The sequence below is a fragment of the Trichoplusia ni genome, chromosome 4 (assembly GCF_003590095.1).
Source record: "Trichoplusia ni isolate ovarian cell line Hi5 chromosome 4, tn1, whole genome shotgun sequence".
NCBI classification, from domain to species: domain Eukaryota; kingdom Metazoa; phylum Arthropoda; class Insecta; order Lepidoptera; family Noctuidae; genus Trichoplusia; species Trichoplusia ni.
In genome coordinates this window covers 17,088,890-17,116,874 of record NC_039481.1, presented here as the reverse complement: position 1 = coordinate 17,116,874, position 27,985 = coordinate 17,088,890, and the positions used below count along the sequence as shown (strand labels likewise).

General features: G+C 37.8%; 1 protein-coding gene and 1 long non-coding RNA gene across 2 annotated transcripts; both read right to left on the bottom strand.

Annotated features, from left to right (window-relative positions):
- Window positions 1–150: 150 nt before the first annotated feature.
- On the bottom strand, window positions 151–1,992 carry LOC113493352 (vesicular acetylcholine transporter-like). The gene has a single exon (XM_026871290.1). It carries the CDS (start codon window positions 1,981–1,983, stop codon window positions 151–153), a length of 1,833 nt encoding a protein of 610 aa, XP_026727091.1. The 5' UTR covers window positions 1,984–1,992.
- A 1-nt stretch (window position 1,993) lies between these two features.
- LOC113493353 lies at window positions 1,994–23,664 on the bottom strand. Its single transcript, XR_003400555.1, has 3 exons — window positions 23,427–23,664; window positions 21,036–21,446; window positions 1,994–2,112 (listed from the first exon to the last, which is right to left on the bottom strand). It is a non-coding gene; the product is annotated as an uncharacterized LOC113493353 (long non-coding RNA).
- Between the last annotated feature and the right edge of the window lie 4,321 nt (window positions 23,665–27,985).

Sequence of the window (27,985 nt, the reverse complement as noted above, 5' to 3'; positions counted from 1 at the left end):
ATGATTTGTAACTTTTTCTTACGTAAGTATAAGTAAAGGTATCATCGCAAGCAAGTCTAACATACAGCTGACGTCTACCCAAATAGGACATTTATAATTACACAACAAGTAAATTCAAAAATATCGACAACAACATTAATTTGGAGCGAATTAGAAGCCTTGCCGGAAGGGGTTCTTGATGGCGGGCTGAGGGGCGGGCGCGGGTGCGGGCGCGGGGGCGGCGGGGGCGGCCGCCGCGCGGAACGGGTTGCTGGCGGGCGCCGGCTGCGCGGGCAGCTGGCGCGTCTGCCCGTACTGCTCCTGGTACTCTTGCTGGTAGCTCTGCGCCGGCTGCTGCTGCTGCTGCTCGTAGCCCTGGCTGTAGTTCTGATAGCCTCCTTGGTATGATTGGTCGTAGTTGTAGCCAGCGCTTGAATCGACATTCGACTCCTGAGTGTCAGCCACTTGCCCGGATACGTTCGAGTACTCCAAGTGATTTTTGAACTCTCCGTTCACGGGCTTCTGGTCCTGCAGGCTGTACGTTTGATACTCCTTATCTGGAGGGTCAGCCATTAAGATGTTTGCTTCATTCTCGAATGGCTTGAAGTCATAGATATGCCGAAGGTACATTAGTACAGGGGCGTACAGCAGATTGCTAAAAGCAATGAACAGGTTCAAGGCAGTGAAGCCTATCACTTCGACGACCTCTCCAGCAATGATCGGGCCAACGGCGTAGGCGAAGGAGTACGATATGTCGGCTATAGCGTAGATACTCCCGTAGACCGAGGAATACCGTACGTCTACTAAGTAACCCAGAGTTGGCAACAAGGCTGTGTCGATCAGGGCCATGCCAAAACAGATGCCGCAGATAGGAATCATTAACATTTTGTATGAATTCGCAAACGGTATGAGGAAACAGCACAAACCTTCTAGTGCAAGCCCTCCGGCGGCCATTAGCCACTGCTGCTGAGGGTACTTTCTGGCCATCTTAACGGTGATGATCACACCCAACACGTGAGGGAAAAACGCTGGCAACCAAATCATACCTATCTTCCAGTTATCTTTAGTCAAGTTGTCTTCCATCCAGAGTGAGATCGTTGGTTCTAGGAAGGCCAGCGCAACATTAGACATCATCAACGCTCCCGCGCAGACGGCAATGTAGGGGTCTATTAAAAGCCTCCAGATTGGAGTACTTGGTGGTTTAGGCTCTCTGGATTCCTTTATCTGCGTCTTCAAGGGTTTCATTACAAGCAGAAGCATAAACCCGTCCATTAATGATATCAACGCAAGAATCAAAAACGGTACCTCTTTACCTGCAAATTGATATAACGCACCACCGAACGGGGGAGCTACAAGGCAGCCGAAACTGATGAAGGCCAGTGCGATGCCAAGAGCCTTGGATCTTTCATTTTCTTCAGTAAATCTGTCAGCTATCATCGCAAGCCCTGACGTGTCAGCGAAGGCAGAACCAACGCCCTGTAAACTTCTGGCAAAGAAGAGCATGCCGTAACTCCTGCCGCATGCAAAAATCGATGTAGAGAGGAACATTATGATAAGCCCGATCATCATGGGCACGTCGTACCCGATGCGGTCAATTAAGGCACCAGAGAATGGGTTGATCATGAGTTGTACGATGGCTTTCGATGCAAAAAGAACTCCGGTCGCAGAGTCCTGGCCCTCGTGCGATGCTGGAATGATTTTGGTCGGTGTAATGGTCCTATTGCCCTCCTTGTAGGGCGCCAGCGTGACGACGTGGTCGTATCCGGCCTCGCCCCACGCGCCAATGTAGCGCAGGTAGTCGGGGATGATGGGAACGATCACCATGTACAGCATGTTGTCGAGCAGTAGCGCTATGGACACGATGACCAGGATGATCTTGCGCTGCGAGGTGGGCTCCTTGGCCTTCTCCCACACGATCTCGCGCACCTCGCGCACCTCCAGGTTCACCATGGGGATGACGGCGTTGTCGATCTTCTGCCATATCGTCTGTGGTCCTTCCGCCATCTTGCTGTGTTAGAGTCTCGGTAACGTAATCTATTTATGAGATCCTGTGTTCATCTTCAAAGTGTGCGCGCGTCGCTTACACATTAACGCGTCGTCCCTCAGCGTGACCCTCGATTGGGAGTTCGGAACCTGACAACAAACAGAAATGATCATTGTATTATCATTTCATAGAGAGTGGGCGCTGTAATGTTTCAAAAGGATTGTGAGTCGATCTTTGATTCTGTTAGTTGTCGTTCCTCTGTCCCGAGTGGTCATTATAATGAGGTCTTCGATTTCCAAAGACGATTCAGAGTCCTTTTGAACACAGAGAAATTACTTTTGTATTAGTAAACGTCACACATCACACACAACTAAATTAAACAACGATTATAGTATTCACGATATATCCGAGGGCGAAACTGTGTTCCGTAATGGCGGTTGGTCATGAAATAATGAGCGGTTAATAAAAGCTAGTCAGATTTACGTAATATGATTATTCTTATACTAGCTGTTGCCCGCGACTTCGTCGGCGTGGTTAGAAGATATAAGTTAGAAATTTTTGAACGAAAGCCCTATTAGTTGCAGCGTGATGTTATATAGCCTAAAACCTTCCTCGATTAATGGTCTATTGAACACAAAAAGATATTTTCAATTTGAATTAGCAGTTCCTGAGATTAGCGCGTTTAAACAAACAAACTCGTCAGCTTTATATATTAGTATAGATATAGATTTATAGTATTATTTTATCCATGTTTGTGAAAAAATCAAATTAATTATACTTTTACATCATCACTTAACTACGCCAACACTTAAAATACTGAAGTCTTCGGAATGTATAACGTTTTCGAACGTAACCAAACAGTAATTTTAACAGCTTATTTTACGCAAATCCAATTTGGGGTCTCCTCACTGACGCCATCACCAACGGAGCTTACGACGAGATTGTTTCTGAATACAATGTCTCGTTCGGCAAGTAACATGCGGCTTTATTAAATTTTGGGCGATATTTCGTTAAATTCTCCATTCATTTCATAACATTTATGATTAAAATCGAGTGCATTGTTAATAATATTCAAATAATTCCTGTTTGTTTGAGAGCGAAATGATGTAAGATTTAATTAATTTTAGTAAATTGTGATTTTTCTATAAAAAAATGCATTAAATTATTATGTCTTTCAGTTGTTGTTGGAATATGCACAGTTGCTCAGAAAAAGAAACCATTAAAAAGACATTTTAAAATACCTCAAATCAAATTACTTTCACAGTCCAAACCAATCAAGAAAATTCTTATTATTACTCACACCATCAACATACAAAATCAATCTTCTTAGCTCACCCCAACATTAAACGCGAAAATAACGATCCACTACCGAGATTAACATTACGTTTCAATAAAGGAAAAAAAATCTAATTCCCGATACTTGGAGGAAGCAATCTTTGGAAGCCGTGTCGCGCCTCTATTCCTTTTGTACACAACCTCGTTAGGGCAAGGGGCCGGAAAACCTCTCTAAGACGTCTCACGAAGCGGGAATATCAATGAGCTGTCGTGACGGAGGCAGCTTGTTACAGACAGCATTGTTCGTAACATAATCCTTTTACCTGGTAACTACTTTTAAAGGTGAAACTTAAGGGTCTTTTTTCTAAGTTGATTTGTTTTAATCGGATTTCAGAGGATGGAATCTAAAAGCAAAGAGATATAATAGGTACTCTGTTGTTTAAGAGTATTATCTTTCTAGTTTTACCATTGGCTTTGTCATCCTTAAGTTAATAGCTAGTTTTAAATGAGATCTGCTTTTCGGTCTAGTTTGTCATGCAGCAAACAAAATGATGTTTGAATATCTTCCTCATGACAGAAAAAACATCCGTGATCGTAGAAAATACATATAAGAATAAGCTTTAGTAATAAATACTGATTATTTAAATTTAAAATCTAAACCTTAACCTATTCTGAGTTAAACCAGCACTAGATTTACAAAAGCACTTATTAAGCGGAATAACATAAACTAGCAACACCGCGGCAGCATGTACTTCAGGCCAAGGCTAGTGGATGCGGGTCACGACAGGCTTTCGGAAAAACTATAGGTTAGCGGCCACAGCTACGTGTTATGGAGGCAAGGTGAAATGTTGGTAGTTAACCACTATAATCCACATTAATTTAGGCAAGTTTTAGCAAATTATGTGTTACGTCTGTCAATTTAAGAAGAAGATTGAAAATTGTTGATTTGCAATTCTAATGCTAAAGCTTACTGATAGTGTTTGCATATTTTCTTAAGAAGTTAACAATAACCATGTGCCTACATATTCTTAAATGTTGCAAAAAACGGTTGAGTATAAAAATGACAGAATGCTTCTCTTTGAATAACTAGCTGACCCGATGGCGTTGTTTTATCTTATTATTATTTCTAGGGATTTAACGATGTTCAAAAACCAGAAAAAAAGTTTTAACATTGGACAATCCTTTACAGGGACATATAAAATAGATAGTAGCCGATTCTCAGTAGATAATTATGCATTTGCACAAAATCGGTCAAGCCATTTTAATAGAGTATTTTCACTCACTGTGACACGAGAACTTTATATGAAAGACCATAATTATTTCTCGTACAGTCGTCATAAAAGACTAGAATTTTATGGCGTAAAATTCATATTTCTTATTAAATCTCGTGAGTCCATTAAAGAATATAGTTTATAAGAAAATGTCTTTATTTACTATCTAACATCATAGGTGTACGTTCTTCGCTTCACTGTATCCTTGATGTTACGATTTTATTTTCCATTATCAATTCTATATTTTTGCGCATTGCTCTTTTACTCGTGATCTGTAAATCCCTCTCAGATTACCGTAACACAATTAATAGAAGCCCACTGCTCCACCCCCACTCATGTGAAGCACTTCTCGACAGATGAGCAAACAGACACGGGTCCCGATTTATACTACCATCCCTATTTACAATATCAGGTAGACACGTAGGCAAGGACTCAAGAAGAGGGTTTATAATTAGCCTGTGTAGGTGGGTGCTCGTGATCAAAAAGTTGAAAGGTATTAATTGCATATTGCTTCTGACTAACATCCAATATTCGAATGTTTTATTTCAAGTTGATTCGGTTTTTCAGGCTCTTACTAAATTAGTACCAGTAACAAATATAGTGGCCTGATCCTAAAATGTCGCAGTTTATGAACGTTTGATGTTTTAGTTGTGGGCAGACTGAACCCAAACTTAGATCTATAAGCAAGGATTTAGTGATAACTGTTATATAAGACCGCTAATACTTCTTCAAAATATTTTTCTAACCGCGGATTTCAAACTCACAATGTTCTTGAACATGTTAAATCTAAACCTAGCCCCATACTACTTAACTGTGAACATATTATTATGAGAAACACTTGATAACATCGCAGCTTGCCTTTAATAGGCAAAACAATAACAGCGGGTAACATTGAAGACCGCGTGAAGCCAGGCTCGCGTGAGTAGCGTGAGTCGCGTGAATCGCGTGTCAGAAAACTGCGGCGAGTCACGTCACGACACGCTGCTTAAAGCTGACTCACTTAAACTTGGGAACTTAAGTAAGGTATAAGAAGTTTGTAAGTTGCTTGGTTGAGGAAAATCCTCGTAAATGTAGCTTGAATAGTTTCATAAGTTTTAATTTGAAACTAACTATATTTAGCTTTCTACATAGGTATTTGATGATAACGTAAGATGAATTTAATAATAATTGATAAACTTTGACCTGGTTCTGATTATAATTTGTGCATGCTTCCTAGCGTAGGTACCTACTCATAACAAAGACATTTTTTAAAATTTACTTTTTTCCTTAGCTCAAATTGGAACCCCTGCCATGAGGCGAGACATAAAATAATATCTCCTAAGAAATTACTCTTTTTAAAGTCAGATTAAAAGAAGAACTCGTGTATATTCGTGAACTACACCATCGTCTTAATATTCTCACACACAAGAGCACCCCTTACCCCGTACTTGTCATTACAATTTACGATAACAATCCGGAACTAATAAACGTGGCCCCATAACAATAGCATTAGCTATGGTGCCACCATAACCATGATTTCATTATCCTGCGCCGTGGTACAGGGGCTGAGAACTTGTCTCATGGTATGGGGGATGCGGAAAATGTATGGAATGTTTTCATTTTGGTAAGGCTGTTGTTTTATCTATTAAGGTAGGTTTGTGTTAATATGAGGGTAGGTTTGGTGTTATTATTAGGGAAAATATCATGTTTTTATCCATTGTTTGCGACGGTTTTGTGTACATTAAATACTATTATTAGAATAGTAACATTAGAAGAAGACTAGAATAGCATTCCACTAGTAAGGAACTATCGCAAGTTATTTAAGAAAATGATTATGATTTTCATCAACTCACTGTGAGCTTACGGCATTTTTTACCCATTTTAACAAACTCCTCAAAAATAGTTAATAGAATTGTATTCCTTATTGTACATTATATTTAGCGAGTTATCATCAGAAAAAGTATAAAACATCCTAGAACCTACAAAAAATCTAATAAGCCAACATAAACAACATCCCTTACCAACTATAACACAAAAGTACCATAAACTAGAAATAGCAGCCGTCATCAAACGTTAGCTCCAAGGCTGTAAGCCTCGTTTGTATACTAAATTAAGTTTAGCGCAATGCAGAACTACTGGCATACATACTGTATAGTGGCTCTCGGCTCCCCGCCTACACGACCAGTAACGATTAATCAAAGTATTGTGAACATTTACAACCGTTAAGACAGGTTTATTGAATCACACAAAGCATGTTTTCGTGGGCCCGATATTTAATAGGCTTACCACTTATAATGTGGTTCTAGAATTTGGTGAATATGCCTTGAATTGTCGAATATCGTTGGAAAGTTATAGCTGTACCAGCTGTTGTGAAGTCTTCTGGGGTTTGCCATAAATATAAATTTTGGGTTTGCTAAAAATATACTCTTAAGAAAATCTCTAATTAGCGCAGTATTATGGACCTATTATTTTGATGACCATGTCATGAGGATTAAATGAGGTTTGAAGTTATGATGTTTTACAGTTCCCTATTTCCTTATCTGTAGGCTCATTTATATTCTGTTTTATAAGACGCGTTTTCAAAACATTATCTCTGTTTAGTCTGACAAAAAACAGGATCGTGATGAAAATACGTAATGCGTGCCCCCCTGCCAGGTCTGCCCGGCCCCTAACTAGATTATATTGAAGGTAAACAGTCGCATTAAAATGAAATGAAATTGCAATTTCTATGGGAGTCGGGATCCCCGCGGGCCGTACAGGCGCAGGGCATTGTGTCTGCTCAGCATGCTAAGTACGTGAGTTGTTTTGTTATTATATGTCTATCGGAAAATTCCTTTATGCTATGTTTGAAAATCCAAATGCAATCTGTTAAGTACAATAATGGTGGTTACATATCATATTTTTTGTTAACAGTAGTATAAGTAGGTCTATTAACGTAAATTGCAGTTTTCATTTACCCAAAGAATGTCAACTTGGTTTTTGGCACGGCTTGGCAGAATGTTCCAGAAGTGACAGTGTCCTTTATCTTAACTGTAACCGCTGTTGTATTTCGTAATCTTATTATTTCTGGACGGTTCACCTCCAGTCTGTAGATACAGTTTTTGATTAAGAGGAAAGTCGTCCTTACATTATTGTGAGTAAGCTAAACTTACATGTTCTTGAATTAATTAATATTTCAGAACAAGCAACGGATCCACGGATACTTTTTCAAATTATGTAATGTGAAACGCTCGCCTCCACCTTTGCCTAAATAACATAAATATACGAAAACCTGGACTATATAAATGAAAACGGCACCTTAAAGCTACCTGAAACCACAAGACCTTTTCTCTCCTAATTAATACCTTTAAAACGTTCCGGACTTCATAAAATAACCATAAAACTATTACCGCGCCAAAATGTCGCTTAGGTGTGCAGACGGCTCTTCAAAGGGCAGGTGAGTAAGGGCGAGTTAATTTCAGCAGGGGTGCAGCCCTCTCCCGGGGGAGCGGAGAGCGGCGGAGAGTGGCGGAGGGGGCGGAGTGACCTGTCCCGCTCCACGGGGGCGCTTTTGAATTCTTTATTCGCTTTTTTGTGAGCACTTTACGAATATTTTCCACTTGTAAAGTATTTTTGTTTAGGACCTTCATTTAGGATTGAAAACATGTGGATTCTGGGAGTTCATTATTCAGGAGTAAGCCCCGTGTAAATTATTTAATGAGGTTTGTTAGGCCAATTCTTTGGTCTGAGTTCGAGGTCTGTTTATTATGAAATGTTATTTTTATTTCGAGAGACTAGGAAGGTTTTAAGTCTTCTTTTTTGGAAGTTGCTGTTGTTTTAGAACTGCATTTTGTGTGCCACGTAATATCTTCAAGAAAACTTCTATGATTTTCTAAGCAAAAGCTATTATAAACAAAGCTTTCTATGAAATGTTTCTAATTTTAATATGTAGCAATGATTATATCCTGTCGAGTAACACAAAGGCATGTCAGAGGCAGCGCGATGCACCGCACAAAGAACGCGCCGCCCGCCTGCTCCGAGCGGCACGCTTTGATCCGGGATACGGTACATTAAGGGGAAATATACCGCATCGTAGGTAAATCTGTGAAGTACTGCTACAGGTAATTATACCTCAAAGGCAAGGTTTAATGCTCATTGGTTTCAGGAAATGAAGACGTTCTGAACGAGGCGATGTTAATTAGGGAAGATGGAGAATGTATGAAGAATATTTGGATTATGATTAAGACAATTGATTATGTGACAAAGAATTGAAAATTTGGGGAAGAATTGGCCTCACTTGTAAAGATCCAGTGTTTTGATCAATTTGTTTGTAAAGAATAAATACAATTTTCTTTAATTTCATTGTTTTCTCGCATCAATCTTCATCGAACGCACAGTAACAGTCATACTATAGTTTAAATTTACTTATTATTATAATATACCTACATACATATATGGAGAAAATAACTGAAAGAAATAATTTATAATATTTATTCCTATCATAAGTATTTTCTTTGTGACTAAGGAACGGTCACCTCTGAACAAAGGAGGTCATTTCGATCAAAAGATTTTGAAACTTTTTGTAAAATACGATTCGATATTCAAATGCAAGAACAAAGATATAAAAAAATCTGAAACGAAAAGAAATTTATAACGATTGGAATAAGTAGGTAGCAAGTATTGATAAAACAACAAATTGTATAGATTTCCGTCTACAGTTATTTGTATGGTCGTGTTTTGAGGGAGCACAGTGGTCGCCTGTCACCGCCAGTGCGGCGCACAGCTGTGAGACAACAAAAGCCGCGCCGACCCGCTGGGCAGCTGATTACAGACAAGTTGTGATTGTGAGCTTGTAGCTCTACATGCAACGAGTACCTATTAGTTGTATCGACAAATGTAATAGGTATTGTTTAGTTAGGGATATTCTTAGTTCGAACTAATTTTTCTTGTAACGTCTCAAGAATTAGGAAGTTCGTGTGGATTGTGGATGAAGTATTTGTTTTTGTAATGAGCTGGTTTCATGCCATATTTTCTAACATATTTATACACTCACTTTTCTTGTAATATGGCTGATATTTTCAAGGTAGCTTCAAACCCGATGACAATGAAATTTACAACTATAAAAATGTCAAGCCGATTTAAAAAAAAATGAATGGAGTGTCATTTAAATTTTTTAAAGCTATTAATTGTTTGTACTCAGAGTTACCCGCGCCTGTCTACAAATTCACATACCTTGTACAATCGTTTCCTATGAAACCTAGTCTGTGACAACACCGTGTTCCTCATGAAATCAATTAAGAGTCCCGCCACTAGTCTCTCGTCGGAGGTCGAGTGTGTGGAGAGCACTCACGTCCCGGCTCCGTGCCGTATCGCTGCCGGCCGGCACTCCACCCGGGACCGAGCCGCTTTTGTTATTGCATATGCAACTCTGCTTGATTCGATGTATGATAAATGTAAGGTATATTGTATATTGTATATTGTTCTGAAGTGTAATTTTTAAAACTTGTTGTTTCATCGTTTTTGAAGAATTATCTCTACAATTTAAAAAGAAGTAGTCTCTTTCGGGCAAATATCTTTCTTATTTATTTGTTGAAAATGCCAGCTGCCATAACTCTAAGAACCAATAAGAATATTTAACCGATTAGCACACAAGACGAAACGACAGCATTTCCTTTTAAGTTGTTTTGACAAACAAAGGGAAACAGAATAATAAACATTGTCCGTCAACGTCGCAAAGTAAATTAGCTTGGAAGCAAAGCGAGCATTTCCTTAACATCGTCCGATACAATACAATCCATTATTTTCCTCAAATAAAAAACCTGCGACTTTCAGCGTCACTCGACTTGGTAGAAAAAATAAAACCGTTTTACATTTGCCGTCCGGATAATCCAAAGTCGTCCTTAGTGCTGAAAGTATTAGAGTGTTATTAAATTGCAGCGACTGTAAGTAAGTTTGTATTTTTCTCAGCGTTTCATTTTGCCAGGAGCGCGAGGCAAACTGGATTATATCGGAGGTCCCAGGGGAGCGGGGAAGTGGGGCACGGTGAGAAAAGTTTAGGTAAGTCAGGAGTAATCTCGTTTCGGTTGGAAGGGTTCAGGCTTTATTTATTGAATGCTTGAGGCCGAGCATTCGTGATGTTATCCCAAGTTGTGGCCTCTTCAAGCAATCGATTACGCACTGGTTCGATCTAACCAATATTCTCCAGTGATAAGCATTTTTGAGAATATGTTGCTAAAAAAATATCAGATCAAAACCTCTTTGTTAAAACTTCCTGTTAAGCCAGTTAAAATTCCTAATATTTGTCTAAGAATTTCATTGAAATATTCTTTTCTGCAATAACACAATTTGTTTCCATTTGAATTTCTTTATAAAAACCTGTATTATTGAGTGGCTCCTCGCTAACCTTCAGATATCGGTTATTTTATTTCCGTCCCACTTAAAGTCACAATTTAAACACGAGCGCGAACTCGAAGCTCTTGATCACTTGAGCCCCGAGGGCTTCCACTCTGCCCCGTCCTCCCCGCTTTGTGCTCAAAGACCTCCTCCTCACACGGAATACATAATAACTCGCGTATATACGTTATTACTGTAGATTATATTCCTAAAGGAAATGAATTAGGGTTACCTTACAGAGGAACATTTCGTATGATAATTTAAACATGTTTGCTTAGACTCAGTAGGACGTTATTCACAAATATTTGTTATATTCAGAATCCATTCATCTGTAGATTTAAAGGAAAATATGTGTACACATTAAATCTGAGACAGGAAAATGCCCCGCAATACATGATGGACAGGTTTCGGAACCAAAAAAAATATTAAATTTCACCCGAAACCCTTTTTACTTCACATCACTTTGCTACTACCTTAAGAACGTTTTTCCAGCTTAATGAAAGTTTAACACACTTTCAAGCATTATGTCATAGCGAAGTGTTACAGTAAGTTTCCTCTCACAAATTCCTAAATCAACAAAGGAAATTGTCACTCTACAATCCAATTCAAACGCAAAGCACTTGATCGCTAAATCCTCTTCACCGGGGGTGGCCTCTTCACCCCGCTCTCCTCTCGCGACCTTTACAGCACGCATACATACACTACAAGTTTATTACCACTGAAGACCTTTTTATATGCCTTGTAATATTCTGACTAGATCTAAAGGGATGTGTCAAAGAAGTTCTGAAAATTGAGGCGACATAAAGAATCAGACAAAAGACAAACATTTCTCTCTATTTTAAAATAGTTATGCTCAAAATTTTGGTACGTGACAAAAGACAGATAGAGCAGGAAAGATATGTTTGGTTCTCATCGCAACGGCAACGGTTAGAAATATCTGCAAGGTACTAATACGACATTCATAATGTAAAACGAGGATTCATAACATACTCGTAAAAGAGAGAATTAGATAAAATAGTAACTTCGTCCCCATTAACAATAAGATAATTTTGTGGATAAAATAGAAATGCTCGTCACAATAAATAATTAACTAGTTCACTTTATCAAAATTAGGCAAGCTGTACATAACACTTTTATACAAGAATGCGTGCCAAGTTAGAAAACACATGTTCCACGGATTATTGTAATAATCCTAATAGGTAAGCAGGTTTTATGCAAGTTTTATGAGGTTCCAACATTTCCCAAGCTAGCCATGTCGGGGGAACTCCCCTCGTTATGCCCATTAAATATTTATTCCCCTTTGCTAAACAAGTCTTCTCTTTATTTGAGAACCACTGTGGGCTAATATCCATATTCTTTAATTAATTATGTTGGTACAAATGCTATGCATGATGTTGCAAAAAAATTATTTCAAATCATTCGTTCATCGATCTCACTCGTTCATTAAAATCATTTTAGTCTTAAAACATGAACCTTTTTTGTTAAGACTAGTTTTACAACCAATATAGCTATAAGAGATATACAACCGATGTTGCCAGACGCATATCTTAGTGTAGTCATTAAATTTGCACGGTTGTGTAACAAGACACCGCAGTAATTGCACGACACTGTGGGGAGAGCGGGGCAAATGAAGCCATTGCTCTTAGGGAAAAACTGCAAACGTACACTTGCAGCTGTGGGAAGCAAAAAAGAACTTTCCGCAGTTTTAATAAGGGTGGGTATTGATGGATGGGTAGAGTTGCTAGATAAATGGGACCCTGGATGCTGGCGTAGAGTTTCGAGTGATGTGTAGTTTGGTGTAAATAATGATCGTGTTGTGGTGTAAGCTGACTCTGGAAGTGTGGACACGTGTAAATACAGCTTTTGTTTCACGCATACTTATGTTCTCGGTGTAGTCTGACACTGGAGTGTGGTGAAGGTAGAGCTGATTGTAGTTGTTAGTGTTTTGGTTACACAAGAAGTGTTTTGTTTCAGGTGTAATCGGAGATTTTCCTCTTCCCAATTAGAGCGAAGGTAAGTTAAATGTTTTCTTTCATTTGGATTGAGATATCAGATTTGGGTAGACATGTGATTGCAAAAAAGGTAAAGGTAAAGGTTTCCCTACCCTATGTGCAACAAATAATGTTGAAACTTATTTGGATCCCATTGCTGCCAGTCTGCAAGTATTCCCAGGCCATTCTGAAACTAGCCTCCTGTGAATACGTCGAACTCAAATGTCAAAAAACTACTATCGAGCCACATATTGCCGCCACAAATATACATTTTATGTAAAAGGCCCGAGGCCTACCACAATCTGGAACTAAAAGCAGACAAGTTTTATTCCCACATTCCCGCAACCGGGGAATGGAATGGCCTCGTAAATCTTTACTGGTAGTACTGGTACCCATCGGGCCCTACCCGCGTGCTACCCGCCGGCGATAAAGCCGTTACTCAACCCCGCCGAGGGGACCCGAACGCATTCGGCAATTTTCGCCAGTCCGCCATTTTAGGTCGCGATTTCAAATGTCAGAAGGGAAGGCGTGATTGGATCAGTTACTTTTGATTGAGAATTACATCGTTCGGCTTTTATACTTTATCGTTAGATTGGCTATCTTAGAGTTAACAAAATACTCTTGTTTTCGTTATATTTATCTTTGAGTTGTTTTGTGTTAGTTAATTTGCCTCAGCTTACCCACATACCTTATTTTTTTCTTTTAGCAAATAGAGTGTCTCTTTCACGTTTTTCTTGTTGTCTTAAAATTTTGTCATTTATTTGCTCTAGTTTAATTACTTATGGATTAAATCATGCTACCTACTTATACTAATATGGTTCACATCAACAATACGATAAAGTGGCAAGTGTGTCGTGGACGGTATCCTCACGTGCAGCCGATGCTCACGGAAATTTACACACAAAATAGGGTACTGCAGCCACCAAAGGGCGCATAAAAGAGCTGAACACCTTAGCTCCTCTGTAAAAAATAACTAAAAGCAGTCACCATAGATGAAATCGGCTGGGAAGTACATATTAAGACAAAGTAGAAAAATTCTCACTCTAGTACAATTTACTACAGGGACCGAAGAAACAATTCCAATACTACACTACAATGACCGTCCATTTGGGAATATTTTTTGCAATTTCGAACTATTCCTTGAGTCGGGGGGTTCTCGAGGCGGGATTAGTAGTGTCGTTATCGGAAGTGATCGCCACAAATCATGGCGGCGCCCACGCGTTACTGACGGCTAATTTAACGCGAGGGGCCCGCAGCAGCCGCCGGGAGACCTGCTGGCCTTCTTGTAAGAATTTCCCGATACCTACATCGGGAAATTACAAGGTTTGTAATCATTGGTATTATACTGAACTTAACAAAAAAAGTCGAATTGTAAAAGAAATGAAAATTGAATGGATCTGTTAAAAGACTGAAGAGCTTATGAAATCCTATCGCAAACGTCAAGTATAAGAGTTACTTTAATCACGCAAGTAAGAATCTAATATTGAAATAAGTAGGTATTAGCACTTTGAATTCACTATTTGTCCTTATTTAGACATGGGGCAGAGCTTTGAATAGCTTTACCATGTTTTCACACAATTTCAGGTCAAAATTTTGATAAAAAAATCACCTATATCTAGCCAAACACAAGCCTAACAAAATCTTGCAACGTATTTCTAATAATAATTTAACGACATAATAATCGCACGACAAAACAGTCGCGGTCGTGTCGCCGCCCTCCGTCATGATGGAGTGTTTAGGGGAGGCGAGCATCTTGCAAATATTATTGTATCATAATGGCAGAACATTACGCTTTCAATCGATATGTGTCACGGCTCATTTGTTGCGATATTATATATTTTTTCGTGACACTGGTGTCGTAGAGAGGAAGTGTGGGCCATTAGGACACAGAGAAACATACGGGTCAAACATTAATATTTTTTGGGTAGGATCAAAAGTATATAACTATGCTGATTTGAATATCACTTTAATTTAATAAATTCAGGACATCACTCGCTGATTTTTTGTAAAATATTTGCATGAATTTTTATCGTTAAATTATTATTCAACACCCATAAACCGCGATTGTACTTTTCATTGCCCTTTGTCTTCGCTCCAATACATCTCCCAGTTAAAACGCCTGTTACCGGCAGGTCCCGCGCCGGTGTCGGGGTTCAAACGAACAATGCCATCACAAACTTAATCCCAGTTTTAATGAATGCGGTTCCCCTCCGTGTGTAAATATTGCCGAAGTTCCCCGGTTTACATTCATTGCCATTGTAGCCGCGACATGCGGATATGCGAATATTGCGGATACGGCGGATATTCGGATATTGTTAGGGGAAGAAGGGGCGATAAGAGCTCGTGTCAAATTGTGAGTGTAAATTTTTCGCTTCCGTTTATTTGATGATTGTGTGCGGATAATTAATTGTTGTTTATTTGTTATTATAATAGTTGGCCAACAGCGGGGAGAGCAGTCACATGGAAAAAATGTGCTTTTGATAAGAATGGGAGATTGAAAATCCAGTTCATCATAACCATAGGTTGTCAAGGAGTTTAATGACAAACGCGTAGCGGGACTGAAGCTTAAAAGTTTTGTATCTATAAAAAAAATATCATAATTCTCCTTATTGTCTACATACTTAGTATTTTCGAATACACACTTGACTTTGCCAATACAGAAAAACGTTGATGAATTCATGTGGTGTCGCCTGATTGAGACACAGCACGTACAAGGAGAGGCCGGGGTAAAGCGAAACGCGTCGGACCCGGATCTCGCCACGAGATTACTTGACGCCGGCAAGGAATACTGATCGTTTTGATTAGACCATGTAGTTATCTTTGGTTATAAATCTTATTAAGATTATATATCGACCAATTGATTTGATAAAGCGCCTAAGTTAAGTTAGTGTGATTAAAAAATGCTTGTCGTAAGTCTGAGAGTCAGTTAGTTGAATGTTTTTTAAACCTACAGAAACAAAATGTTTTTTTTTGTTATACAATATAGGATAAACATTATAATCGCAGAAAAAAATGTTAATGATTACCATGCTCTACATTTGAGTAGACAAATTATAAAATAAAAAAGGTGATAATACCAAGAGTTTATGAGTTACGAGTTAGTAATAGGGTGAGTAGTTAGGAGTGAAAATAATTGTGTTACTCCTTGAAAATATTGTCACTAGTTGACAGGTCACAAACTATTAATCCTTTAACAATGATAGTATAATGACGTCACAAGTGTATCGCGTGGACGCATTTGTCACGCGTTGTCGCAGCGAGGAGGGTCGCGTGCGCTCCGTGCATTGATGGCACGTGCAACTTGTTCAGTGGACATGTTTCAATGAACATGGTTAGACATGTTAATAGATAATGGGTTATTAAAAGTGAAGCTATTTGAGTATGTGATACTATGGTACAGCAGGTGTTGTGGACTTTTTCTTAATAAGTCTTGTAGTCGGAAGTATTGATTGGAGGATAAAATGCTTCGTTACGTATATTGCTATTGAAATATCTGGCAAAGGGAAGTGAAACACATTAGTTAACCTTATAATTTCAAAGTGAAGATTAAGTCAAATTCCTTTCGATTTACTAATTCCGTCACCGCTTTCCCCGTTTACCCAAAATTCGGGATCGCATCTTCAATATGTAACATCGCTTTTCGATTTTCCTTCATAAATAATTTCTTTACTCATCCCGACATTTACGGGATAAAGAAACATGTAGCTTAGGCGTAACAAAAACACTTTTCCACTAAAGTTACATTCCCTCGGCGATACAACTGCGGCGCAAGAAAACTGTGGAATCGATATTTCCCATTACCCTGTGTGCCGGGCTGGCCAATTCGAGGAATATAAATAATAAATAGTGTTAGTATCGACTTTTTTCACGAGTAACAAGAAACCGTAATAGCTATCGTACTTTCCAAATAACGTTCAGAAACTTCAAAGAACACTTAGACTGGGTTAAATATAAACAAGTCAAAGGTTTCAGGGAAAATGGAATTGGTCGGTACTGCAAATAGGTTGGTTGTAATGAGACAATATTTATAAATGCAGACGTAATTTGGAATTCTCACTAATGGCATGAATACAAAGACAAGAAAAATTAATACAAATGCTTTTAAATTTACGTCAAAAATATATTCCCAACGATGAAATATATAACGGTATAAAAATGATCTCCATTTTCTCTTCAAACTCGATGTATCGGGGAGCATATTTCCAAAATACAATCATGTCATGTCTGACTATATTAGCATAGTACACGGGTTTCGACTTTTGCCGGCGGCGGCGGGACGCGGGCAGGGCGCGGGTGGCGCGAGATATCAAATATTCATAAACAGGGAGTGAGCCTGTTTGCCCCGCTCTCCCCTCTGTACTGGTACTGTTAACTTTAAATGTATCCTTAAATAAATATTTCGTTTTTTAAACAAAGACCCTTGCAGACAGCAAGGGTCTGTCTTGTAGCCACAAGAGTATCTTATAATTGGACTTTCATAGCGCCTACTACGTTTCACTGTTCTTTAATTGTGGATTCAAAATACATGACATTTTTCCTTCGACATGAAACTATTAAATATTGTTTTAACAACGACAACGTGCAATCAACTTTTCATTAAAAACTAATGAGCCAAACTAAATGATTTTTTTTTAGGGATCAATTGACAAATATTTCACAAGAATAATCGAAATCGATTCATCCAGTGCGAGAACTGAGGTAAGACACTTGGAAAAATAGAGACAAGTATAGAACCTCCTCCATTTTTAAGTCGGTTGAAAGTCATCATCATTGCACCCTCACCTTGTACCAAGCATTACATCTACATACAAAAAGCCCTCACATTCAACATTCACGAACGCAAACGAAACAAAATCCAATTTACTTTCGTACGAGCTCAGTAAAGATCAAGCACGGTAAAAATTAATGTCAACATTCATTGCCAGTCCGCTTGGGAAGCACGCAAGCAAATCACGAACTTAAGCCGCAATGTAAAGCATCGTGACCTAGATCTCGTATGTTTATATTCAGCACAAGTGCCTCGGTAGAGGTCGATCCCATTTTCGCATTTTGATTTAGGAAATCGGCTTAGAACAGCGGACTGTGGTTTGGAAGATATTTTGATGTTATCAGAAATGTATATATTTTATAGACATCTCATTTTTGATCCTCGAATACATTCAACGTTACTTGGAATCAAAGATACTGAATTATTTTCTGTAGATAGTCATGAAAAGAAACCATCTGAGGAAAAAATCGCTAAATGATTTACATTATTACTTTTTCTTTGACGCATATTCCAGGTAATAACGTCTTTCAGCATTTAAAATGCACCATAGGGGATACAGATGTGTGGTTTCTTAACATTTTCTGTATTTACATTCCCCAGTATATACTACTAGTTTCCACTCATACATATGCCACTTAGTACTCAGGTACTCAATATTTAGTACTCCAGTGACGTGTACTCCAAGCTTCAGAGACGTAAATTTTATCAGCATTCTCTTCGCATCTATCATCTCGGCTATTAGCAAAACGGTTATAGGCTATCGTCTATTAGCTACCCCAATGACGTCATTATTGGAATTACTCGAGAAAAAATATAGTCCAAGTTCAGTCGAGCGCCTAACGAGCAGGGGACCGGCAGAGAGGGTGGCGAGACCAATGGTAATTTTTTGAACAAGAATACTTGAAAAATAATTTTGAGGATTTAATAACTATATGTATTTATACTTTTATTAAAGGGAGGTGTGGAATATATGACTGTAACAAAAAAGTAGGCACATAACTAGATTAATATATGGTAACCGTTACTTACTTACTTCTTATTTTAGCATAAACTCCTAAGCTATGTTAGTTAATAGGTTAATTTGAACAGGTTCGTATATTTCACATGACTGATACAGACATCACTAGCAAGTTCTCCTCTTTCTCGTAGCCAAAATGTATTCATCAGCATCCCGTAAGCTTACATAAATAATTCAGTAGTATGTCCAGCGACCCCGGGCTCCCCTGCGCGGGACTCGAACCTGCGTCACGTCGCTACGGCACAGTAATTGATGCAATTAGTGCCTGAGGGGAGAGCCGGCAAAATTGGACAACGAGGGTCGGTTTTGTGGCGGGAGCGACAAATATTAAGTCTGATTTTGCTGACAAATAGTAAATGAACGAGGTTTTTGTTAGTTTTGTTCGAGAGACCGTTATTTATTGTTATGGATAACACTGCTATACAGTATTTTATAATTTATGCAAATTTTCAGCTGCTAAGAATTTTCGTTTATTTCTCATTTGTCTAAGGTATTTTTATTTTCTTTAAGGTATTTTTATTTTAGCATGAAATTTATTTAAAACATAGAACATGTTAACAGTGTTTACTAATTTCGAGTACATATAATTGTTGAACTGCACTATAAGTCATAGGGCTACAAAAGCTCCACCCTCTTTTAATCAATGTATTTATTTTATAATTCGCCTTGAACATTTACCAATCTGCAGCTAAACTCAATTAAATCCGACAAATTACAAGCAGTTAAGGAAAGGATTTCGCGAAGTATCAAGACACGCCATTGGTCCGATGTAATTGGGAACCTCTAATTATATCGGCTAATTATAATTTACTGGGAGTATACTCATATACAATTTTAAACAGATTGAAATATAATTTGGATTTGTATTTTCCAACGTGTTTCCGATATACGAAGAGTAAAGGAATGAACATGGCTGGGTTTTATTTGAATGAGACCACTAGAAATAGAAGCAGAAGAAGACACTCTCTTCCACTCATACCCATAGCGGAAGAAGTGATTTGATGATTTCCGATATAAAAAAAATAACTTCGTTTAGCTATATTCCACTTAGACTAATCCTCAGATCGATACTCTAAATAGTATTAAGTACTTGAGTAAACATCTTAAACAAGCCTTGACTCGGTAAGATAGCCTATTACAGAGCTTCAGATGTGTTTACTTTACCCACTAGACCTCGCTAATCTAGTTTACGCATCTAGAAATCCTAATGAAGTTTGTAAAGTCGGGCGCGAGCCAGCTGCGTCAACTGGCCGAGGCTAAGTTAACTAGAAACAAATATAAGCCGAGGTCTTAGTTGCCAGAGTTAGTCAACTGAAGTAAATGTAGAGAAAATTGAATTGGGATTTAAATATTTAAAAAAAATCTTGAAATAAATCCGTGTGGGTTTAAATCCAAACCTAGTGCAGCACCAACAAAATTTTTGCTATATCCCTATTTAATATGTTAACAATACGATTTAGGTCTTACCATAAATGTTGCATCACGTATCCGTTTAAAATAAAAAGACATTATTGAATGCGAGGTAGAAAAGTACCAATAATCTGAAATATTTCCGTAACTGTATTATTTGAACAGGCCACACCGCTCCTTTATTGATATGACGTCACATCCTTCCCCAATTTACTTTATAACGTTGTCCCGCAAATATTTGCTTATCGTTAACATCACCAAACATTGCCCGGCTTACATACAAAACTGAATCCTAAAATATACTAAGTAAAGTTGGTATTTGATCGTTTTGGATGGACAAAGTCTTTGGTGATGTTGGTTCCAATGTTTGCATTGGGGGTCGTTGGCGAATTTTCCGCCGTGTCTTAATACCATTGAAAGTAATAATACCTTTGTCTCTTAGGACCCTCCTATTGTTTGCCGTGGGCTTGTAAAGTATTGTTATTGGGGTTCCGTATCAGATTGATAAACGGGGACGCTTTATGAGTGCGCGTTTAATTTGACGATCATTATTACTGGGTTTAAAGAAAATAAGATTGTTTTAGGTATTTGACATGAAAAAAGTAATATTACCGAATTAGTCATCTTTGTCCCTTTTACACAAAAATGCATTGATTGTAGAAACTGTAATACTAAGGTAAATTAAGAATGTCTTCTCATTAGTAGTGAAACAGAAAAAAGGTCGCAACGATAGATGGTAGTTACCAACAGGTATACCACACTCTACTTATACCTGTCGTATAGTAAATTAAAGAAGATTTATGCAGTGATTGTTTTTCTTAAACGTTAATGTAGTAACCGCAAATGGCTTGGCCCAAGCAAAGCCGGCTTTGTTTGGACTTCTGCTGTACCTGATTAAACACCGTTGTATATATGACGATAACAAACGGAACCGTCTGTGATCTCCGATGGGTCTCTATAAGGTACTGGTACATTGTTAGTGGCTCACCTGTATCGCGCAGCTGCAAGGAGCCGACCTTGTGCGTGAGGTAGCCCCGGATGGAGCTGGCGACCCTCGCGGGCGACGCGGCGGCGGCGCCCCCCCGCAGCGCGCCCCCCAGCCGCGTCAGCAGCGCGCCCGTCTCCGCCTCCACGGTCGACACTTACTATCCCCTCCACAGAATAACTATCCCTCGACTATCCTCGACTATCTCGCAAATATCCTTCGACTATCCCGCAACTATCCCTCACTACTTATACTGAAGATCAAATATTCGATATCGAAAAAGTTTGATTGTAAAATGAGATTGCTTTAGTTTGAATATCGCGATAACTTAGTGTATATCTAGGTGTAGGTCAGTGCGTTTATTTGATATGTATTGGTTGTGGGCTCGTTCACCATGGTGCGCCAGCGTGTGCCCTGCAACAATACAAACATACAGTCAACTTCACTGTAGATATAGACAAGACTTCAGTTTACCTACCTACTATATCTATTCCATTCACTTCCAGTCATAATTTCAGTTTCAATAGTAGTCATCAAAAGTCTTACAATAACTACACCGCAACGCGGCCATTCATCAAGGTGTATGACCAATATCCAATACCTATTAACAACCCTCTGTGATAGTAACATGACCTTGTATTATTATATACAAAGAATAAGAGGTTCTAACGTCGAGTAACTTGTACTTTCAGTAATTATTTTCCTATACCTGTATATCTATCAAAATAAATTATTGTTTTCAAAGCTAATTTATGTATGAGATTCGCTTTCAAATAATATGACCCCAAGTAATAAGTCGTCGTCAAAAAGTAGCATTTCCCTCATGTGAAGTGGAGAGGCTCCGCGGCAAGCACCACCGGAAGCTGCCACTCCAACCACATCCGGCCGCCATCTTGTGGCCGGAAACAGACGGGGTTTACGACTTCCGCGCCCTTTGTGAAGGCAAACCTAACTTTTGTGAATTATACATTATGCTATTGTTTCGGGCCCACATTATTTTCATTCCCCTTTTGATGTTTAGCATCAGTCTACAGCAGGTCTAATTAACATATAATTGAGTTATTTGACACACGTCTAAGTTTCAACACGTCTTACCCCTAAGGCTATAATCCCAAAATCAATTATTATATCCCAATGAAATAACGTACCATTTTTCTAAAGGCTTAATAACTAAGCTTTACAATAAAAGAAACGAAACCCATAGCTATTTCCGTTAAACTCTTAAGAAACGTAAAGTTAAAGAGAAATGTAGGCTATGCTAGGTTTGAAGTGTAATTGCTCCATTAATAAGCTTTGTACATTCCCCGCTAGCCTTGGAATATAAACCGCCGTAACTATTTGTAATTGCTGCACAGAAATTAAAGTGGTCTGTAATTGCTTTGAAAAAATTGTTATTAAAAACCTTTCAAACTGTTCATACAACCATAAGGAAAAATGTGGAAAACTGACTTTTCAGTACAAGTTTCAGACAATTTATTAGTGACACTATTTAATATCCATAGTATTTCAGCCTATTGTAACATGTTTATACAACAAACTGCCCCTTAAGTTCCCGTAGCCGACGGCTACGGCGCGCTACGCCGTACGTAGCGGTTATTGTAGCGCTACGAGGTTACGTTTTTAATAGGACGGACACATTCGTGATTTAGTTTTTGTTAATAGTTATTGATGTTGGGAATGTCTAAACACATATTGTCTTTACCCAAACATTACTAGTACAAAGATATTTCTTTTACAAGTAGACTACTATTTAACGAGGGTTCTAATAATCGAAGTTGCTTAAACCCCGCGACCGCCTAATGCCGTCGGGCTATTAATAGATAATCATATAAAGGAATGCAAATCTGGTAAAAATAAGTAATGATTTGGAACATACAATGTGGTTTCAAACCAATAAATTAAATCTGAAATGCGTATTTCTGATCCTAAAGCCTATATAATGCTTTTTCGGTTATCTTTGTACCCCGTGAGCTTTAACAACTAAATATATCCAGTTCTGAATGTTAAAAATAACTAATAACTATAACCCCTAATATCATTATATTATTTCCAAAAACTGCGACCTCCAAAACCCACTCATGCATACATCACCCACACAGACAACGCCAGGCGCTCATTACGTAACGTTATGTAACACACACCAACAAACATTTTTACCACACAATTACACGCACACACACTACCACATAATTTCAATGCACACTAAAATATCTGTTCCCAATTCAAAAATCGATACGACCGTTATTTCGAAACGAATATCGTTCTATTTTTAAAATTAACACACACAACGAAAATGTTGAAAAAAATCTAAAAATCACAGATTAAATATGTTATTATAATAACGATTAAATATGATACAATATGGCGTTTTAGATAAAATAAAATGATATTGACCTTTGTTTGTGTTGGCGGGTACTTGCACACCTGGGAACACCTCGCCCGGACTGCCGGATCTCGGCAGTGAACAGAAAAGGCTTTCGGGCCATGCGCAAAACGCGGCGCTGCCATTGGTCGGTCGGGAAGTGTGACGTCATTTTCCCTCAGCCAATGGGCGCGCCCTGAAATTTTCACGTAGGTATAGACCGGTCGATGACTAAAAATAGGCTGTGGCGGTCGATGGGCGAAGCCTGGCATCAAACATTCATCAGATAACCGGGGCAGCCTCCTCATGTAAGGCTTATGTAAATTGATGACCATTATTTGTTGTATTCTTGGCTTCCATAATAACAGGGAGGAACTACTTCTGTTTGTGTAGCGCGCCTTTCATTTTATACCTAATAAAGGCCGTAACATTTTGTTATTTAAACAAATGAGTAGAAAAAGTTTTGTTATAAAAAATAATTTTATTTCCAGAACTACACTTAACTTAATAAACAGCTCATTCAAGTTACTCTGTGTAATGAGGTCTTAACACATTGTCTACAAAGGCTCACACTAAGCCTGTGATAACTACTGGACAACACCTAAACGCTGTTACTAGGTCATTATTTTAATATCATATAATGAGACCTCCTTTTACCTTCACGTTAATATTTAAACTATATTATGTAAGTGTAGTAATGGTGTATTTTACCACTTGTAAGTGACTGGAATATTTACTTGAAGACTAGATAATAAGGCTATAATACGTTAAACGTAATAAAAGTTATCTGGGGAATATGTTTGATTTTTTGACAGCTTTTGTTTAGAAAATATGTCAAACGGCCACATTTATTCCTCAGATAGAAGTTTACTGATGCTTGCAAAATCGGACCTTAGTAGATGTAAGCAACGCCAGCTATATTGTAAAGTATTCAAATAAGAAAGTTATGTTTGTATGGAGCTTAAACAAAAAAATAAACTATAATCAATGCTTTAAAAAATCAGCAATGTGAAGTTATTTAGATGTATTAATTAATACATATTTTGGACCTCAGATCACAGTTCACAAATGATATTTTTAAAACGAAATCGTTCTTTTTTCAAAGTCTGATTCATTGTCATGACATAAAACACAATAATAGTGTATCTGTGTATGTGCGTGTTACAACATCATATCATAAGATGATTGATTACAATATAAATAGAGACCAACAATGTAACCAGTTAATATTAGCTCAAGTAATAAAGCTACACGGTATTACACGGTACAATGTTGACAGAGCTCACATGTGTGTACAGAAATTATTGTTACAATTCACTAATGTTATTTACCTAAGTGACTACATCCCTACTAATATTATAAATGCGAAGGTACTCTGTCTGTCGGTTACCCTTTCACGTCTGAACCACTGAACTGATTTTAATGAAATTTGGTACAAAGATAGAGTTGACCTTGAGAAAGAACATAGGATAGTTTTTATCCCGGACTTTTGAAGAGTTCTCTTGGAAACGCGATATAACCGACATCGACGCGGGCGAAGCCGCGGACGAAAAGCTAGTTCATTATAAATGAGGATCAGTTGGATTGGCCTTAGCCCTACGCCCTTAATAAAAGCTTATTAGGACTGTTTGTAGAAGGGAGATAGGGCTATGTGCATGTAGTATGTCATCTCGTTTCCTCATTGGCAATCGTTCTGCTTAGAAAGGTTTAAATCATACAACCTATTGTACGGCAGTGTATTAATAGAAAAACGTCTGGTTAATGTTGCTTTAAATATTATAGAGGTGCAGAAGTTGTGATAACAGTCCATTGAAATATTTGAAGTATACGCTCGGTCTTACTGCATGAATAATGGTTGTTCTTTTTCTTGTTCATGGGACTCCAAACCCCAGCTTTTATAATTGTCTACCTTAGTGGAAGATATATTATGATCGACCGAAATTATGCTTTTCTCTGGCAAGCATCTTCTTAGAAGAATAAACTATAATCAACACGGTAGCTTATCTCTAAGGGCACTTAAGTGTAGTATCAATAGTTCTTAAATACTTATAATATTTTATTTTTGATAAAAATATCCTACTTTTATTGTGAAAGTAAAAATTATTGCATATTGATGTATGGATGTTTGTTGCTCTTGCAAGCAAAAACCACTAAACTTATTAAGACGAAACTTGATACACAGATAGTTATAAACTAACCAAGATTACAGACAAAAGATACAACAAGACATAAGATTTATCCCGTTTTTATGTTCCTGTGGGATCGTTTTCGTTTCGTAGCAGGCGGGCCCGCCGGCAACAGCTAGTATCACATAAACTTGTCGCTTAGGTAGAATTTACTAACAATTATAAATTTTACAGATTAGTTTACTACGGGTAGTTAACGTTATGTATATTCAAATGTACAACCCACGCAGTTAATGGAAAATAATTATTTGAGACACGATAATATTGAGTTACTTTCGTCGCAAAAATGTTGTTACGCAATAAAACAAATGATATTAATTAAACCGTCTAGAAGCGAATTTAATATAGTCACTACATAATATTGTTTTAAATATTTTAGATGATTCTTTAGGCTAGACATGTATGATACATGTCTAGCCTAAAGAATCATCTTTGATGTTTCGTTATTTCACTATTCCCAAGAATATAGATTGAGTGAAACACCTACGACAGTGTCGAATGAAATATCTATATTATTGGGTTACAGCGTTTGATAAAACCAAATTGTATTTGAAATAGACAGGTGTTAAGAAAATGTTCAGTATTTTCCATGATAATGTTGTAGAAAAAGTTGGCCTTTCACACTTTCCGAATTAAAGATTTGGGTTTATATTAAAGGAAAACAAAATATCATCATATTTCATTGGTTCACATTTCAAAAGATAGAATTAAATTAATGCCTTAATGCAGAAGTGGCTGATTAAGCCATTCTTAATTCAGGATTGTGTTTTATACAATAATTGCATTATACTATGTCTTGCTATATAACCAAGAATATGGACTCGTCATTGAATAGTGCATTTGTGTATATCAGTGTGATATTTTTTTTGATTTTTGTACAGGAATGACAAAATTAAGAACCATACTTACTGCCTTTGAACCTTTAAACTAAATTAGATTATTAATTCCTCTGAAACTATGTGACTAAAGCCCAGTACCTACCGTATTATAAATGATTGCCATAGGATAGTTTGGCAAATAGCTGACAGTAATATCATTCAAATTGATTCAAATATTTGATCGGCCGGAGTTTACTCAGCAATATTACTGAAATATATTCAGCAAAGGATTTGTATATTGCTTCAATTTATACAACATTTATATTTTAGAGCTAGCCTCGGGATATATTGGAGATGGTTCGGGAATATACAAATATGTATGAAATTCTAGTCTCGCTACAAATGGAGATTTCTTATTGGTTGTTACAGGTTTCTTTTTACTTCGTTTTAGAAAAATGTTTTCAACGTAATTGGAAATCTAGTTATTCTGATTGTTGATAATCTATGTAATGGGTATCAGGTAACTTTGTAAACGTCTTGCTTACATTTATGAGACAATTCAGAAGGTAAATTGACTTTGGCTAGTCAGTTCAAACATTTAAGCGATTCAATCAGCGTTAACTTTCGCATTAATTAACCTGTTTACAGGGTTTAAGCTTACTTAACTGATACCTACTGAACAAATTGAGATGTCTTTCCAGTAAAATTACAATTTTCGTTTTCTATTCTGAATAGATTTGCTATGTATTAGGGCCTCCTGCCCAAACCCTAAGATATAAACCTTAATGATCCACGCCACATTGCACCGTTGTATCGGCGGATACTATAAATATGGCGGTCGATATCTCGCGCATGCGCGGTGGCCGCGACTCATTCATCTACCGTGTAGTATGTACTCCCATACATTATAATACGCTTATGTATTATTGAGATTTATGAGACTCGGGTCTAATGAAATTAGAGCATGTTTTGATAATGTATAACGTGTAATAACTTAGATGTAGGCAGATGCAGTAAGTCAAAACATTAGGTTTACAAGATGAATGATGCGATATTTCGTTGCTCGGGATGTCATTTTTGCAGAGTTCAACTCTCTGAAATTGATCTAAGAGGTTTATTAGTAAGTTTTTATGAACGTCAAACTGGACATCATTGTATTTAATAGATTTATCACTGATATTGTCGATCTAAAAATAAATTCTACTAAAGTGATTGTGTGGACCAATACTACCTAATAAAAGTATAATTATATACGTCTCACTCTTCCCGTATAGGGAAGGTTTCAGCCCAGATCACCAGGCCAGTTCAATGCAGATTTGCGATATCAGTTTTCAATTTCTAGAATCCAGGTTTCCTCACGATGTCTTCCCCTACCGTTTGTAATTGGTGTCTAAGAGAATTAAGAACACAATCTTTGTAAAAGTCACATCGGTGCTTTGGCTGAGTTGGAATCAAACCTGTAGCCCGTTGCAAATCAATGCATAGAACTACAAGGCCACCACGCCATCCGTACTAATTAAAAGCGTTGTACCAATATCTGGCTTCATACCTTTAATATGTAAAATAGAACGTAAGTAAATACCATTA